The following is a 17,284-nucleotide window of genomic DNA, read 5'->3' on the forward strand; positions in this document are numbered from 1 at the left end:
TGCAGCACCGATACAAGAGCCAGGCTACAACAGCAGCAACCGAGGTGACCAGCTTGCCCTCTCTCTCCCTTTCCATCCCACACCAGGCTCCCCAGGCACTTGCACACTCCTCCTCGCGGGGCCGCGTGCTGTTGGTAGGGGAACAGGACGGCGACCTCCTGCAGGACCTCTGCCAAGGCAGCACCAGAGCTCAGCTGTGCCAAAAACCTGGGATCTCCATGCTTAACACATGCAAGCATTGCTCCGAAACAGCCGGAACAAAACTAAATTCAGGGGCTGCAAACTGCACCAGGAGAGATGAATGCTGGAATTAGTGTTCGCATGCAGGCTCAATACATGGCGTACCCACTAGATGGGGCAAAAAGCTACATTCTGTCTAAAAAAGGTCTCCAGGCCTTCCTTGCACTGCTGGGCTTCACCGGCCCCTCTAAGCAGGGAGGCAAGCCAGAAGGTGTCTGGATGCTGAGCTGCTTTTGTCACCTGCAGGTCCCTGGGAGAGGGGACCTCTAATGAGGCTGACGTGCAGGGGCTCCTCAGCACCTCCACAACACCGCAGAGGAAGGAGGGACACCATCCCTTGAAGAAATGTGTGCCCAGGACCCAAGCTGCCCAGCCTGCTGCAGGTGCCATGGGCTCCCTGCAAAGCCCAGCCCCACAGCAGCTGGATGCAGCTAGAGGGAACGAGGGGACCTTCACTCTGCCCCTGCCAAACCCTTTCCTCCTGCACAAGCATTAGCAAACCAGGCTTTGGTGAGGCCAAAAACACAGAATCCCAACCCAAAATCCATTAAAAATTAGTAAGAATTACAGGAAAGCTGCTACTGATCTCCACTAGGGCATCCAGAAAAAAACTCAAGGTCCCTTGCGCACTGGGAGGGTCATTTCCAAAAGCTTTCCTGGAAAACACCCAGAGGATGAAGCTCAGCTATAATGCAGGTACCAGCTTTGCAAGCTGAAATGCCAGTTACAGCTACACTATTTCCAAGCCACCCAGGCCAGGCCAGCAGCTCGAGCAGCAACCAAAAACCAGGACTTTACAGGCAAGCACATCCCAAATCTCTCTTCCTAGCAATTCCTGCAACAAACAGAGGGGACGTTGGACTCCAGTCTGTATGTAACAAAATAACACCTGTGTTTGCTGTAATCACACACCACAAATGAGCTTGCTGATCACCAAGTCTCCCCTCCAGCAGAAATGCCATCACCCCACACCCAGAACTGCCAGCTGATGAATGGAATTTCCCCTCCTTGGAAAGCTTCTGTTTTTTCTGCTTTAATAAGGCCAGGTTACAAGAAGTAAAACTTGACAAAGCTCTAAGGAGGGGGTGAGAACAAAGCAAAGCAAAACAAACCTGGGTTTGAGTTACTACGTTCTTCCACCCCAAAGCCAGGAAGATCTGATTCACCAAAACAGTTGCTGTGTCCCTGTAGCTGCTTTTATAGGGTAGCACGGCTGTCTGCTGGGAGCCTGATGGCTCATCGCTTGTTAACAGCAAACACTTGTGCGGAGCCTGGCACAGAAGTTAACTTCTGGCTTCCGTCAGCTCGCTTTGTGCTTTCACCCTGTCCTGAAGGGGCTCAGGATTTCCAAGAGATTTCTTGAAAATGACCCATTTGCACAAAAAAAGTCTGATTCAGCCCCAAAATGGAAAGAGGTGGCTCGCTGTAATCCTGTAATTGCTACTGAAATGCAGCTGCTCCTGGTCAGAAGTGTGCTAACCTTCTTATGGGGATAAGTTTAAGGCAGAAAATAAGACATCTTCAGCCCAGGCTCAATGGGACAGCAAGCAGGCCGAATGCTAACTCCTAAGCTGAATCAGAGCACATAGGAATGAATGAAGCCAGTTAATTCAGTATGTCTTGCTGTGGATCAGACTGGCTCGGCTTTATTATTTCTATGCTGAAAGCTCTCGTGTACCTCCGAGGATGGCCATTTGTCACTACCCAGCCCCAATCCTTTCTCCACCACCGCTGCCAAAGCCCTGTGCAGCGCTCCGAGAGGCAGCGTTTGGCTCAGGATCCCGTTCCAGCTAAGGACATTACTGCAGCCCTTTTAAAGATCTCACGTCATGTCTGAAAACCTCATCTTCCATCACACGCTTGGCCTGCAGATACTGCACCTTGATTCATTTTTTCCCCTCCTTGTTTTGTAATAAATAATTGCCAGGTTTTCAAAGAGAGGGATAAATGGAAACAAGGCATTTGAGGTCTGCATTAAAATCAAGTGCTCTCGTCTCTCTTTACCTGACCTGCTGCAAACTTCCTCGGCCCTGCTCCAAATCAATAGCACGGTGCACAGCAAATAGCGTCAAGCAATCCTACTTGGTATGGAAAAAACAGAAAGAAAGTCCATACTCACATGCCCGAGGGGACCTTTTGCTAAACAGGTAACGGCATCTCACCATGGAGACGTAAATTTCAGCAGAGCAGCTCTCAGCCTCCTGAAGACATGACTGGAAAATATTTCTGTACGATATTCGCTGGTAGAAGTCCCTTTCAGCACAGCTAAGTCAGGGAAGCTGATCATAACTCGTATGTCTGCCTTCCTTATGGTGTCAAACGCAGAGCTGAGGGAGGAAGACGGGCATCTGCCTGTATACGTTATGAGGATGCCTCATCTTGTGCCCCATCTGCTGCACCACTATGTGTTTCGGTTTGTTGGGTTTCTCTGATTTGTCAAAAAAGCACTCAAATATTGTGCAGAACGCAGTGAAATCATTCAGAAATAAAGAAGTATTTCCATACATGCCATACCAAATCCCCCTTTTGAAATACCTCTATGGGTATGTTGGTGGGTCTGAGACTTTAACCTCTGGCAAAGAGCTTAGGAACAGCTAGACCAGGAAAAAAGAGAGTTAGTCCCACTGTAACTGAGTAGCTCTGACCTTCTTATTCATCCCAGTGAGAAATGGTTTGCTGGACTGGCTGTAGTTTTGGGGCTTTCACCTCTACATGATTTTTCTTTAAAGCAAAAATGAGAAAAATGTGCTGGAATGCAGCTGCGGACAGAAAACCTCATCACTTCCATCTCTTGCCTGGAAAATATTGGGGTGTGCGATCACACTTCAGACTTAATAGTTAAAGGACTGGACCCTGATTTGCCCAATATTGTTTGCAGGCTGGTTTAAACTCCATGGAGCGTGAAAGGACAGGCGGGACCTTGCCCTCCTGGGAGGAATCTGTCCTTACGTGGACCTCTCTTTCATAAGAAAGACCAAATGTCACTGTCTCAGGGCAACTCCTCTTCTTGGGGCCTCAGCCATATGGTATGCAGGCTGGCCAGAATCATCTCACGCTGTATTCGGTGTCTGAAAATAGGGCTCCTGCCTCAAGAAAATAAAAAAAAATCAAAAATTGAATGGGGAATCATTCAAGTATTCCAGCAACTCTGGGGAAGAAGAAAATCAAGGAAAGGCAAACAAAAGCTGTACCCCATTCTTAAAGTTCAGCAGACCGAGGTTTTGGGGGACAGTCTGGAGGGATGTGAGGCTCTCCCCGAGCCTTTTGAGCACGCAGCTCTGCGAGCAGAGAGGAAATACAGTATTAGCAGCTAACACAAGAGGGAAGTGCAGCACCAAAATCCAGCCCATTGCAGGGAAAGAGCACCAGGCTTTCTTCAGCCTTGGCTCAAAGGTTTGTGATCACACCCTGGTGTAAAAGAGATGGGTCTTTTCATGGTAGCGCCTTTTCCTCCCTCCCCTTGCAAAGATGCCTGGACCCAAGAAAAACCTCATTTACTTTACATGGCTTCAAGGAGGCCATCTTAGTGAGCAGTGCTGCAGGTTCAGCCTGCGTGCACGACGTCTTGGTAGCCAGAGTCTCCAACTACTTAAGCAAATACTTTCATTTAAGCCCACAGTGAAATTCAACTGGGACATGCGCTGTTTTTTTTTTTTTAAGTTATATTTTTAATTATCCGTGTATTTCCTTGTCTATATTCAACCATTTAAGCTACCACTTGCCGACGGAAAGCCTCCTTCTCTACTTCTCCAGTTCTGCAGGAGCCCAGCAGTCCCCAGAAGCCCCCTCCTGAGCAGATGGAAGCCTCTTGTGCTTCCTTACCAGGTTTTCCCCGCAGAGCATCTCTCCCTCGGCCACGACCTGAAGGGGCCATTGCTCCTGAGTTTGCTGGGCCTGAAAGCTCCTGCGCAGCTGCATCGATGGCTCTCACACACGATATTCGCCAGCCTCTGAGCTCCTTCCTGCCCTGGGCTCCTGTCCTGGCCACCGAGCCCTACAGCAATCACACCTCCAGCTTCTCCTCTTTCTGGTTTCTGAGCTGGCCAACGCTTCCCTGCGGCTCTCCTGTTAGGCAGCTGCTTGGAGCTCACTTGGGATTACTCCGGGGTCGCTCTCAGCCCAGCCTAACAGCCAGGATCCCTGCAGGGCCGGGGGCCGTTTACACGCACCGAGTGGAAGAGGGATCCAGTTCAGGAGTAGGAAGCTCAAAGCATTCATCTCGACTTCATGTTCTTTAAAATGAGATGTATACAGTGTGGAAATGTTCCCCGGAGTCAAACAGAATGAGAAACAGATGGGAAATTATTTGCAAACAGGAACTCTTTTCTTTCCTTGTTTGCCTGCTTTGTTTTGTTTACCCCTCAAAATCCTAACCAGAAACACCAGGAGGATGATACGGCTGCAAGCTACTTCTACTAGCAGGGCTGGATAAACAAAACTACAAAGCACTGACAAAGCAACGCATTGATTTTTACGTGATGTGTTGAGTACGGCATTGGGTCTTACCTTGGGCCCCCGTCCAGCAGAGGCTGATGCACGGACTTGATTTCACTGCTGGGAGTGCAGAGGGGCTACGCTGAGCAGGAAAGAAAAAAAAAAAGTAAATGTGTGCACTCCCAGAACTGTGGCCTTACCCAGTAAATCTTAGTTACTCTTTTTGCAGATGACAAGAGCAAGGTTTATGCTAAGTGTCATTAATAGAGATGAGAGTTTTGGCTGAAAGGACGGAGCGTATTTAATTTGCTGCATTGCTCAGCCAGATAGAGACAGTAGCAGCTGAAATCAAAGCATCATGTAAATTTATGCTCTAAGTAGGAATGTAACATTTTAGTAAGTGATTGCAAGGAGCTATACATGGAGCCGCACACGGTGGAATTTAATTTACAGAGAACAGCCTCTATCTTTTAGCCGTTCGCATACTGAAGATTTAAATATGAAATAAATTGCAAACACTTGCAGCTGAAGCAGGAGGTTGGATTACGTTCGCTCATATCGAAATTACGTCTTTAAGGAGGATCATGCCACAGAAATACATCTACAGTGGATGTACACGTCCATGTAAAATAATCCTCTTCCGTAACACAAAGGTGTGCATTATTAACGTGCTGTCTTCCAGATAAAATTCTTATCAAAAACATTAAAAATTGGTCTCTTGTGTTCCTAGGTATGTTTGATGACTACATTACAAAGATTTCTTCAATTTTTGCTTATTCCTCCCATTCCTGCTTTATTGCTCTTTTATTATTTCTGTTTCAACGAACCTCACGAAAGCTGATTAACCATTTTCACTTTTGCTGGTAAGCGCTTTCCCTCTGTTCTCCACTGAAAGGCTGCTGCAGCATCCAAAAAGATGAAAGCTAAGAGCCACAAATAACTGAAGAAAAATGAGAAAAGGAAGCAAAGCAATCCTTAGAATCACTCGGCTGCTTTTAGGTTGTTACCGTCTCTGCGACAAACCAAATCACCAAACTTTCTGTCTTTTCAAGTAATTCCACAGAAGACTTAGGAAGATTTCAAGCGACGATAAGCCCCCCTTCCTCTCCTTATCGATATTAAATCAAAGAAATATGGTTTTCCTTGAAATAATCTGACAAGAGCCCCTTTAGTGGCACAGGAATGCAGCTAGACAAATCACAACAAAAGTGCTAATTGCAACAGAAGGACGAGTCAAAAAGAAAGGCCTTTGCAGGAACGCTGCAGGTTTTGTGCAACCTCCAGCACATCAGCATATTTTACTGTGTGTGGGAGTCGGGGAAATCCCAGCAGCTTTCTATTGTGTCTCGTTATTTCTTGGCTTATACCCAAGCAAATAAATAATCATAGTAATAAACTAGATTCATACAAGTGTAGCAGAAACAGACATGAAATCCAACAGATAAGATAGCCAATGCTCAAGATGTTTCTTGCACATGGGCCAGACGCTCAGAGCCCATTAATCTTTTGTTTGCTCAACTGTTCCCCACTAACAGAGAGCGGGATTACACAGAGCAAACCACGACGGGAACCAGCTAACCATGCTGCTCCAGCCCAGCCTCGGAGGATTTGATAACAGTATGCTAATTTCCTGGTGGCTTTAGTTCCCTTTGAAAATCCCACCTATGTCAGTGAAGAGCTTCTGCAAGCGCCGTTCACAGCACGCGGTACCTCACTTCCCCAGTTAGTCGCACTGCTGCCACGAGTACGTCTGCAAGGAGAAATGAAAAGGAAGCCTTGCTGCTTGCAATTATTTGCTGTACGTGTGAAGAACCCGGTGCTGCAGAGGTTAGGGGAGGGTGAACTCCATCCTTGCAAAGCCTCAGCCACTCCCTGCTCCTGCATCGGTGGTTTGTTCAGTTTTTAATGACCCACGGAAGTCCATTCTGCTTACACTGCCAAAGGAAGGTGATGTGGTCCCTGCAGGCAAATTCTGCTGTCCTGTACTCGGAGTGTCCTCACTCCATGGGGCCACCAAACCAGAAGAACGGGGCTCCAGAGGAGGAGACCTGGCTCAGTAAATCATTTCCTACGCACCTCCAGCAAGAAAGCCAGGGGTCGTCCTCACACAGAATCCCCCGTTGCCTTCTAACCAGAAGCAGCTCAAAGCATTTTCAAATACGTGTTGTTTTATCTTCCTTTTACACTGAGAACAGGGCTTGAGAGTAAGGCAGGCCGCACTAGGTGTCATCCCTGCCCTCTGCTCTCCGAGTGAAATATTGCAAGGACACCTCGCCTCTTGGCTCGTCCCTCACGATCCAGCTCGACTCCACAACTCCATGCACAAATGAAAGGCTTATGATGAAATAAAAGCGGGTTTTATTTGTAATGAGCAAAATACACTCCAGGCTTGAAGAAAATCCAAGCCAGAGAAGCAAATTCTCCGGTCCCTCCGGCCAGCTGGGGTCCCGCAGGGCCCAGCCCCAGCTGCTCCCTGCCGAAGCCAGCGGGGCTTGGAGCGAGGGGCTGCAGCCCCTGAGCGATAACCACAGGGTTTGGGTTCAGGGGGCGATCCCACAGCCCAAACCTCACGGCGGAGGGCTGAGGTTAGGTGGATGCGGTGAAGGGTGAGCGTTTGTCCTCCTGGACAAAACACAGAATCCTGTTCTCCCACAAACCAGCTGCTCTTTCTGTTTTTCAATACTCTGGAGGGACTCGAATGTTGCGGCGATGAGAGGAGGGGAGGCTCACTAAGTACCTAGGCAGATGGATGCTGAGCGAAGGAAGGAAACCATCCCTGCGGGACAGAGCCACGGCTAAATGCTCATTCCAGCCCGATGACCGGAGCCCAAACAGGTAAAAGAGCTGGACAGAGGAGTTTTAGGCTTTAAGATTAAGCTGCTCTCAGGAATGCTGTTCTTCCACTTTGATCCTCTGCAGTTGTTCCAAACATGCTGGGATGGGTGCTGAGCACAAAGCCCGAGCAGTCACAGAACTGCCAGGGAGCACTTAGGAACTGCAGAGGAGATGGGCTGAAGGTTGCTGAAGTCGCCTTGGTCTTCGCTCTGTAAAAACCTGACTAGCGATTCCGACACAATTTTCATGCAGTTTCAAATCAAGTGTACAGCAGCTGTTCATTTTTCTGCGATAAATCACCGTTTCTTGACATTTGGAAACTCAGGAGGCCCAAAAAAAAGAGGGGAAAAAGTGCTTAGGGTAGACTCTTTTTATTTTTAATTATTTAACGCTTTCAGATGCTCGGCCCCAGAGGCGTGTCGACACCACAAACGGAGCAAGGACGGCCTGGCCAAAGCGAGATCCAGGGGAGGCTGCCGGCTGCCGCCCTCCTCCCCCAGCTGCAGATGGGCCCGAAGCTGCCATGCGGGGGACCTGGGTATGTAAAGTGACTTAGGCATGCAAATAATTGCAAGATCAGGCTAGAAGTCTAGGAAACGGCGATCTTGCAATTATTTGCAGCTCTCGCTCGCTGTTTGCCTTACTTCTTTTCTCTTTCTCTTCTCCAGGGCAGGGTGGGAGAAGGGGCAGGCTTGTCCCTGCTGCTTCTCCAGGGGCGCTGGCCCCAAAAGAGCCCTACATCCTGGCCCCAGGGCACCAGCACCATTCCTCCGGTAAGAATCCGGCTGCCCTGTCTTCAGCAAGGACTTTCTGAAAGCGTCTGACCCCTTTTTTTAAGGGAGGGAAGTTGTGAAGGAGGAAAGCAAAGCCTGGGCTCCATTTCCTGCTGTTGTGCTGTTTATTTCAGAGTATTTCCATTGTTGGAGAGCAAACCCTTCGCATGCCAATGCGAGGAGGTAGCATCAGGCTGGAAAGGCGGCTAAATTTGGCTCAGATTCCTTCGGAGCCTGACCTCTTCCCATTGAAGTGTACGGCACGGCTCCCGCTCGCTGTCCAGCGGGGCAGTTTTGCACCCCCCTCCGATCACTTCTGCATTGTCTTTTTTCCACCCTTGAAGGAAGTGATACAAATAATGCCCTAAGAATGCCCTCTCCTGTAGGTAAAGGGATAATATTTGAGTTTCACTGAGGAAATGAATAAAAGAAGAGCCCCCAGCAGCCTGTCGCTGCAGGGACTTGCACACACGCCCGGCTCGGGGCACCCGGAAGCTGTTGCCTTGAAGTCGGGAAAATGATTAACAGCACCCAGTTAAGCGCCCGGACTAATCGCCAGGTTCAGGCCAGCAGAGGGAAGGCCACGTGAAAAAATGAGAAAGGTCTCATGTGAAAACCTGACAGTATTTTAAACTAAACCGCACGTCGCAGTTTTCTTATATACACACTGTTTTCATGCCTTGCAATTTTTTCACTGAAATTCTTCTTCTTTTGGGTGACTGAAACACAATTTTCCAGGTGTTTCACTTTCTTAATCTGCTTTCCACTTTTATTTTCTTTCATTTTTTTTTCTATTTCATCACTAATACAGCTTTCATTTTCAGCTTTCAATCAAAAAAAAAAAAAAGTGGGAGGCGGCATTATCTCACCGAATGCATTCTAATGCAAAAAAGCTCAGCCAGATCCAACGCAGAGGCACTCAGTAAAGTCACAAAGACGAGAGGTGGTTCTCAGCAGGCCCCAAAAGGACATTTCCAGCATGTACGCAGCTACTTTAACTGGTGGACTAACTACAGGGATGCACTCAGCTAGCCTAGGTGTGCAAACATCCTATTTCTTTTCCTTCTCGTGTGTTGTAGCATTGCTGATGCTTCCAGTGGGGTTACTTGTGGCGATTCGTCTTCAGGCCCAACCAACAGAATTTCAATACTATAACTTGTAGAAAGTGATTTTTTTTAATTGATTATACGAATCTGTAGCAGCTAAAGGAAAGGGATTTGCATCTGGGCAAAGTCCCTGGAAGCTACTTCCATAACAAATTACATTTTTATTGTTATTTCCTGACTGAGTAATACAGGCCAAGCAAAAAAAAACATGCACAAGTGGAGCACACGGAGTTAAGTAAAACACAACCATCCTCAAAACACAACCATCCTCAAAACACAACCATCCTCGCAGATTTCTGTCGGCTGCAGATTCCTGTGTATTGATCTGTATTGATCGGATCCTCCCGGGAATTGCCTGGGGGGAGGCAGGAGGGTTGGGTCCGTGGCTCTTTGGGCTTCTTCTCTTCCCCTTTCACAGATCCAGAACCAGAAGTACCTCCCTCGGTGGTGCACCTCCATGGCTGGGGCTGGGCCCATCCGTGCCTAACGCTTCTGGTGGTGTTTCAGCGTGAATATTGGTTGTTACTAATAATCCTTAACTCCCTGCCTTCAGTAAAATGCAACGGATTGGGTGCCTGATCCTGATATCACGGCTGCAAAACGTCTAGCACGGCTGAAATCCATGACTGCACGCTCCTTGCTTTCACCCGCTGACTTTAACGAAGCTCTTGGCGATTAATAGAGGGGGCAAAGGAAAGAACGAGTGTCTCAGCAACATCAGGGGAATTCACAGCGACCTCTGCCCTCCTTGCACCTCTGGGGAAGGCAGCAGAAAGAAGTGCCGGGCACGGATCCGCAGCAGCACGGGAGGGGAACGAGCCCGGAGCTGCGAGGGAACGTTCCTGCCTCCGACACAACAAAATGGGAGCGGGCTGTTTGTTTTCCTTGATGCTAATAATCGCGGTGCTAGGCTTGTCATCGCCAGCATTGCTTCCTTCCCCAACATAAACTACCGTGTTTCAAAAAGGGGCCTCTCGATTGTTTTTATTTACGTGCAGGGATGGGATTTCGAGCTGTTCTCTACCGCCCTGCGAGCTGGGCCCGCTCTGGGGAGACGAGCGGGGAGATCTGCTTGTCTGTCCAAAGGAGGGGATGGCAGGGGGCTGCGTACTGCGGCGGAGGCAGGAGGGGATGGCAGGAGACATACAAAGGAGAGGCGAGAGGAGGAGGATGTCTCTTGCCTGGAGAGCACACGTGTAAACCCCTGGGTTTACACCCAAGCACATCAACCCGAGATCTGGACTGAAATGCAACCAGGGAGGCAGCAGCAGCGTCTGTCCCACCCAGCCCGGAGGAACACGCAGCTTTTGTGTGGGAGGGCAGCGGGCAGAGGAGCAGAGCTGTGTCCCGGCGGGCTTTAACCGGGGAAGGGCAGTCCCTGCCCTGCAACTGGAAAGCTTTCAGGCCATATATTCCACGTGGTGGCCTGGAGAGGGCCGGGGAGGATGCAGAAAGGCAGGACGGAGGTGGAAAACCTGGACCGCAACTCTTTCGCCTCTAAGTAGGTGTAGTTTAACCAGCGGCGCTCCCATTTCAAAGCCGTGTCGAGCTGCACACGGAGCCCCTGGAGCCCCAGTGCTGTGCAGGGCACCCGAGCTCCCCTCCGCTGCCTGCTCTGCGCGGTGAGGGCAATCCTGTGCCGAGCTTAAAAAAAAAAAATTTAAAAAAAATAAAAAAATAAAAATAAAACACCAAAACAAACAAAAATAACGCCTTGTGCGCGTCCTCCTTGCTCTTCCAACGCCAGCCTGCCTCTCCCCTCCCCGCTCCAGCAGCGGCCCCGCACCCTGCCCCTCTCCCAGCGCATCCCCGGGGCGCCGACGGGGAGCGGGGGCTGCGCCGCGCCCCCCCCCTTAAAGCCCCCTTTTGGGGCTCTCCTCCAGCAGCCGGCTCCAGCCCGGGGCCGGGGCCGCGCCCGCCCGCCCCGGAGGCGGCTTTAAGAGCGGGGGCGGCGGCGGGGGGGGGTTCTCGGGGCCTCCCGCGGAGCCTCCGAGCGGCCGCGGGGGCTTGCGCGGCTTTTGCGCGGGGCGCGCACGGGCGGCGGAGGCGGCGGCGGGGCTCGGGGGCGCGGAAGGGAGCGGAAAGGAGCGGAGGGGAAAGGAGGGGAGCGGAGGAGGGCTCAGCCCCTCGGCCCTGCCCCGGCCGCGGCCCCCGGCGGGGCGCTGCGGGTGTGCATGGCCCTGCGCGGGTGGCGATGGCTGCGTGATGGCCCAGCGCGGGCAGCCCGCCCCGCACGCCATGGCTGCCAAAGAGGAGCTCTACAGCAAAGTCATCCCCCGGCGGAACCGGCAGCACCGCGCGGGGACCATCAAACATGGCTCGTCGCTGGAGATCCTGCTCTCCATGGGCTTCCCCAAAGCCCGGGCGTAAGTGGCCGCTCGGTCTTTTTTTGGTTTTTTTTTGTTTTTTTTTTCCTTCTCTCCCCCCCCCCCCCCCCCCCCGCCCCGGTTCGTTTCGGGGTGGTTAAAGATGCGCGGCCGGGGATGCGCGGCTGGAAAGGGGCCGGGGGCAGCCGGGGATGCGCTCCCGGAGCCGCCCCGGGGACACGGAGCACGGGGAGGTGGCGGGGTCCCGGGGGGCGGCAGGTGCCCCCCCGCCCCCCCCGTCCGGCGAAGCCCGGGGTCGCCAAAAAGGCGATTTTCCGGGCACCCCCCCTCGCCAAGCTGCAATCAAAGCCCCTCGTTCCTGCGCTCGGTGCTGTCGCCGGGGCGAAACTCGGTCACCCGGGAGATCCTCCTGAATCCCCGCACAAGTTGATCTTCCCCAAAGAAAGGGGAACAGAAGGGAAATTCAGGAGCGCGAAGCATTGGGTTTGGTCTCGTCCTGCTGAGAAATGCCCCGGTGTGATTGCCCTGCGCGTGCTTATGCTGGGAATTAATTAGGCAGCAACCTAAGGGTAACTTCCTAATGGTTCAGTTTGGAGCATGGGGACTCCTGAAGTGGGACCGGGGGCTTCAGGATGCAAATGAAGCCGGCCGGGATTTGGAGGTTTCCTGGTCTAAGTTTCCCTTTTGTTGTTGATGCCAGTCAGAACTCGGTGGCTTTTCAGCCTCGCCGCCGTGTTTTTCCATAACTACAGGGATACACACATGCAGTTCTTGGGGAGAAATGTCAGACTGCCACTGGCACATCCAGAAAATCCCCTGTGTGTTTCCCCTTGTCCTACTTACGCTCCTTAAGTCTGTCGGTGATCTGTAGTTACGTACAAAAATCAACATTTAGCTTTTATACACGATGCCTGCAAAGGAAGATGGTAAGAGCCTGGTGACTTCATGCTCTGCGCTTGTTTGGAGAATCGGATGTGCACCTTTCAGAGTAGCTAGAGGGAAAAAGCAGCCTGGTGCTACGAATGAAACTCGCCGTCACCTGTGCCACAGTGCCATCGAGGCTGACCGTCAGCCCCGGGCTCACCTCACCGTTGGCTGAGGAACAACGTCTGTGGTTCGTATTCTTGTCTGAGAAAACTAACGTGTGACAAAAAATGAAACCAAAGCCTCAGTGTACAAGATAGGGAAGGTTAAAGGCAGAAAGGCAGACAGAGAGGGGCAAAATACCCCAAGTGCAAAGAGTGCTTGTTGCAAACATATCCCGCCAGCTCGGTAAAGCTGTCTTGGTGCTGAGTTCAGGACGCTGTGATGTGACCCCCTTCGACAAGTCCTCTGCTGGCCCGGCCTGAAGTAGCTCTCAGCGCCCTATTCCAGCCTGCCAGAAATCCTACAAACAATTTATCAATAAAATTCAGATAAGGAGCAAAACAGCAAAAGCCCAGACAAGGATGTTGCACCACGGGAACGCCGTGGAGCAGCGTGCGGGCTCAGAAGCAGGAGCTTCGGGACTGCACGGCACTGGGATGTTCCCTGCTGGTCTCTGCTGCCCAGAAGCCGTTCAACTCGCGGCACATTGCGAGTGAAGCAGCTCACCGAGCTGCCAAGGAGGTGAAGCACCCTGTCTCCCAAGACATAAGTGCAACGCAGCCTCAGCAGAAAGCCCCTTCCGTACCCCAAGCTCTCCCAGCCCCGTTTCCACCCCGCAGCGCCACGGGGAGGCCGGGAGCCGGGCGAAGCCGGGAGCGCAGATCTGCGCCTGTAGGTCCTGCGTATAAATAGAAGGCAGGCTGATGCTTGGAGTGGTGGCCATCTGCTGGGATGGCTTACGCAAACAAAGCCCCGAGTTGTCAGACGGGTCTGTCAGGGATGTCACTAAACGCCATCGCCGCTGGCACCACCGGGGACTGGGGCAGGGGACGGAGGGGCTGCTGAAGTTGGGGGGCTGCTGAATTTGAGGGGTGTACTGAAGTTGGGGGGCTGCTGAAGCTGGGGGGATTGCTGATGTTGGGGGGCTGCTGAAGCTGGATAAGAGATGCAGGTGCTCGGAGGAGCGCTGCTTACAAACAGTGCCCATGGGAGTATCCCGTGGGACTCTGGGGGACGCTATTGGGACAGCACGGGGACACTCACGGGTATCCACATCACCTAACGGCCAGCTTCTGATCCAGCTCAGGCAACTCCACTCCTAGCAGCACACAGGTCAGCGTTTGTTGCAGCAGAACAGTTAGCATGAGATAATTCTTCTCCGTGCTTTTACCAGCAGCAAGAGCTCCGAAGGCCGGCCTGGCTCCGAGCTGGCGCTGCTGACGGGAGCTGAGGATTCTTGTGTTCATTTCATTTTCTCAGTTCTGGGTTTCTTCAGGCAAGTGATTTCCACCCTGTGCGTGCTAAAATAATCAGAGGTGAAAGACTCAGTGTGATTTCCAAGTATTGCTGGCTGGTTGATGCAGATTAGCTCGGTTAAGGGTGGAAAATGGTACGAGCCAGGTGGAAAGCAAGAGAGGATGTCACATATGTTTAGGCTTTGGGTATCGGGCGCTAAACTGCTGTGGATCTCTTGCTGAAATTAGGATGTTATTAAATAAGCCTTTACTTGTCCACCCTGCAGAGTTCAGCTGGGCTCTGATGCAGGGCTGCGCGAGCTACCTGTGGATGCTTTTCTCTGCGGATGGCAACTGCTCAAACCACTGCGCTGTGTGTCAGTGTTTTGGACTATTACTGCAGAGAGCTATTTGTTGGGGCTCTTAGTGTCAGCACAGGCTCATTACTTTTTTATTTTGTAATTAGCCCATTATATTACGTACTGTCTAGTCACAAAGGAGGAGACAGTCCCGATCCCAAATAGTTTCTGATTTAAGCCAGGAAGGAAGGCAAAGGTGATGTTATGATTGCCGTTTTGCAATTCGGGCGCTGAGACAAGCATTTTACCAAGGTCGCACAAAACTCTAACCAGATCCCCACTGTCTCAAGACCCTTAACACAACAACGATCTTCCTCTAGGAAGAGATTTCACACAGCTGTCATTTCCCAGTTGACCCAAAATGCTGTCCCCGTCTTACTATGGATTTACTGTCAGTGGTTGCACCCACAGATCTAGTCGGACTGCCAGCATGTCTCATTTTTGTGTGATAATCTTTTACACGTGTTCATAGCCTTACTGAGAGCAAGTGCAAGGGAAGCACGCTGTGGTTTACAGGCCATTGAAACCACAGGGGAACATTTAAAACTACTATGCCTGTACACATACTTATATATTATGCATAGATTTTTTTTTTATCTCTGTATAATGCTGAATATGAGAAAATTTAGTGATGGACTGCCATTTTTTCGATGGAGAAAGGCCTTTGACCAAACTTACAGTATTGGAAGTAAGAGAGGGGTAAGCAGCTGAAGTCCTCTGGCCTGCGTGGTGCAGAAGTCAGGGTGGCTCCGGAAGCTGGGAGTTCAGGGATGCACAAACTAAAAGTTTCATGTTGGAATTGAAGCTCGTCCAAAACATCCTCAAAAACAGAAAGTGGCAAATTTAATACGAGTAGAAATCCCACTTTCTGTGTTTTAATGCTGGGTGTGCATATATGCATGAATATATAAATACACAAAACTTAAAATGTTGCTCGTGTTTCTGCATTCAACTCTGAATTCGAGCCACAGCCCCCGTGGTGATGTTTCAGCAGAGATCCAGCCCTAGAAATATGAAGCTAAGTGTCTGGCTCATGACGTTACTCCAAATAGGTAAATCACCATCCCCAAGCAGAACACTTAAATTACAGGCATCATGTTTTTGCTTGCCATGCCCTGCGTGATAAGCTAAGAGATGAGCGCTGTTTGTGCCCCTTTGTGGCAAGGCTTTCCCAAACCGAACCGCTGTTCCTTCCCGTCGTCTCGGCCTGAAAAAATGGCGCCGTCTTCTGCAGCCAGGCCCGTGGTGCTGGCTCGGTGTGCAGTGCCTGCTCCTGGGGAGATCCGCTGGTGCTAGACGTAATTGCAAACACTGCTCCCCCCTGAAACGGGGACAGGCAGGAATATCGTGCAGTTAGCCATGAATCAGCTTCGCCACTTCCCCTGTGCGGCACGTTTCTTTCTTCCTCCCTCCCACAAGAGATCACCTGGGTTTAACTCAGCACCATGGGCGTGAAGAGGAGTCAGTGCACAAAGCTGGACCGCTTTTTCCCTGGCCGTGACCAGAGCCGAGCCGGTTTGATTTTGTTTCTCAGTAACTACGAGAATTTAGGAGTATGATAGTTTCATTAATTTCAGAGAAAAGAAGTTCGGATCCAGTTTACAAACAGAAAAATCTTCTCTTGTGTTTTGAAAACGTTTTCTAGGCTGCTAAAACATGTTTTGCCTAGTAACAGACTTAGCAACATAGCAGTATTTCAGCACAGAGAGGCTGTGAAATCTCTCCTTCCTCTAGGGTTTGAGCTGTATTTGGGAAAATACTGCACACACAGAAAAAGTGCTGCAGATGATCTTTGGATTTTGAAGTGGTTTCTGTTCCTTCACGACCTTGCCTTCAGGGTATTAGCTGTCTGCACATACTCTTGGCTGAAATTCACCGCACTACAAAGGACCAGCCCAAAACGTAGGCATCACGTACGTCCCACTTAAGCCCAAGCTTGAGAAGCATTTTCGTGATTCACAGTGACTTGTGTTGGCCTGGGGTACGGAGGGAAACTCCGTTTCAGTTGAAGAAGTTGATGGACACAAATGTTTCTAGGAGCAACTGCTCTGAAGGCTATGTTGAACACGTTTCCAAGTTTGATAACTGCACTGGAGGAAATCTTCAGCTACTGAATAGCAAACCTGGGTGCTGTTGCCCCAAGGGTTTAGGCAGAAGCTTCCCCTAAGGCTCTTTGTGCTCATCATTCAGGACAGTGGGTCTGGGGCTTGGACGGAGCCTCTAGACCATGCAGTAGAAAACCAAGTAAAAAATAATCTGTTTCCAGCGCTGCTTGTCAGCCACCAGACCAACGGGCGCGTTTCAGCAGCAGCTTCATAGGAAGCACTTGTGGCCCGTTTCCACCCCATAGAGTGGAGGAGGAAGAGCAGGCACCCCTTGGCAGATGACTCGGACGAGCCCTGCCTTCCCTGCTGCCACCCTGCCTTCCCAGGCACTTGTTTAATCTTTGCGAGACGCCGGGAGGCACGCGGCCCTGCCCACGCTGGGCTTTAACGGAAGAGCCTCTGCACGGCGACTTGAGCAACAGTTTGAGCAATTAGCTGGCCTCGTTCGTCTCTCGCAATTGCTGGGTTCAGCACTGAGGCCTCTCACCGATTCCGTACATCTGTGCTGGAGGGGGTCCAACAGGTCTGCACTGCACCGCGGAGCAGGGATGTGAATTGAGTTAGCAGCTGCCAGGAAGGTGCACTCGAGAAGGGCTTCAGCAGCCGTCCACTCGGGACCGCGTCCCACGGCTGCTCTGCACGTGGATTTGTTTTCCATTGGCTTTATTGCACGTTTCTGCTGCAGGACTGAGAGCTCATTACTGCGGGGCTCAGCCGTTGGCCGTTGTGTTCGGTGGGGGGAGATCTCTATCAGGTTGTTGTTCCTTTCTTTAAAGATCTGAAG

General features: G+C 51.0%; 1 protein-coding gene and 1 long non-coding RNA gene across 6 annotated transcripts in view; one reads left to right on the forward strand and one right to left on the reverse strand.

Annotated features, from left to right (window-relative positions):
- The window catches only part of LOC308182834, a 95,177-nt gene extending 94,878 nt beyond the window's left edge, over positions 1-299 (reverse strand). For all 4 annotated transcript variants that reach the window (XR_013942111.1, XR_013942112.1, XR_013942113.1 and 1 more), the window contains exon 1: positions 104-299. This is a non-coding gene — a long non-coding RNA (uncharacterized lncRNA). The remainder of the gene's footprint in view (positions 1-103) is intronic.
- Positions 300-10,448: 10,149 nt separating this feature from the next.
- Positions 10,449-17,284, forward strand: part of UBASH3B (ubiquitin associated and SH3 domain containing B) — a 73,539-nt gene continuing 66,703 nt past the window's right edge. Inside the window, exon 1 of one of the 2 annotated variants that reach the window (XM_080568074.1) lies at positions 10,449-11,754. In XM_080568074.1, the coding sequence (XP_080424200.1) occupies positions 11,703-11,754 (52 nt within the window). In that variant the 5' untranslated portion in view covers positions 10,449-11,702. The remainder of the gene's footprint in view (positions 11,755-17,284) is intronic. The other variant, XM_080568073.1, reaches the window with a different exon arrangement.

Source organism: Anser brachyrhynchus, assembly GCF_964034855.1.
Source record: "Anser brachyrhynchus genome assembly, chromosome: 25".
In the NCBI taxonomy this organism is placed as follows: Eukaryota; Metazoa; Chordata; class Aves; order Anseriformes; family Anatidae; genus Anser; species Anser brachyrhynchus.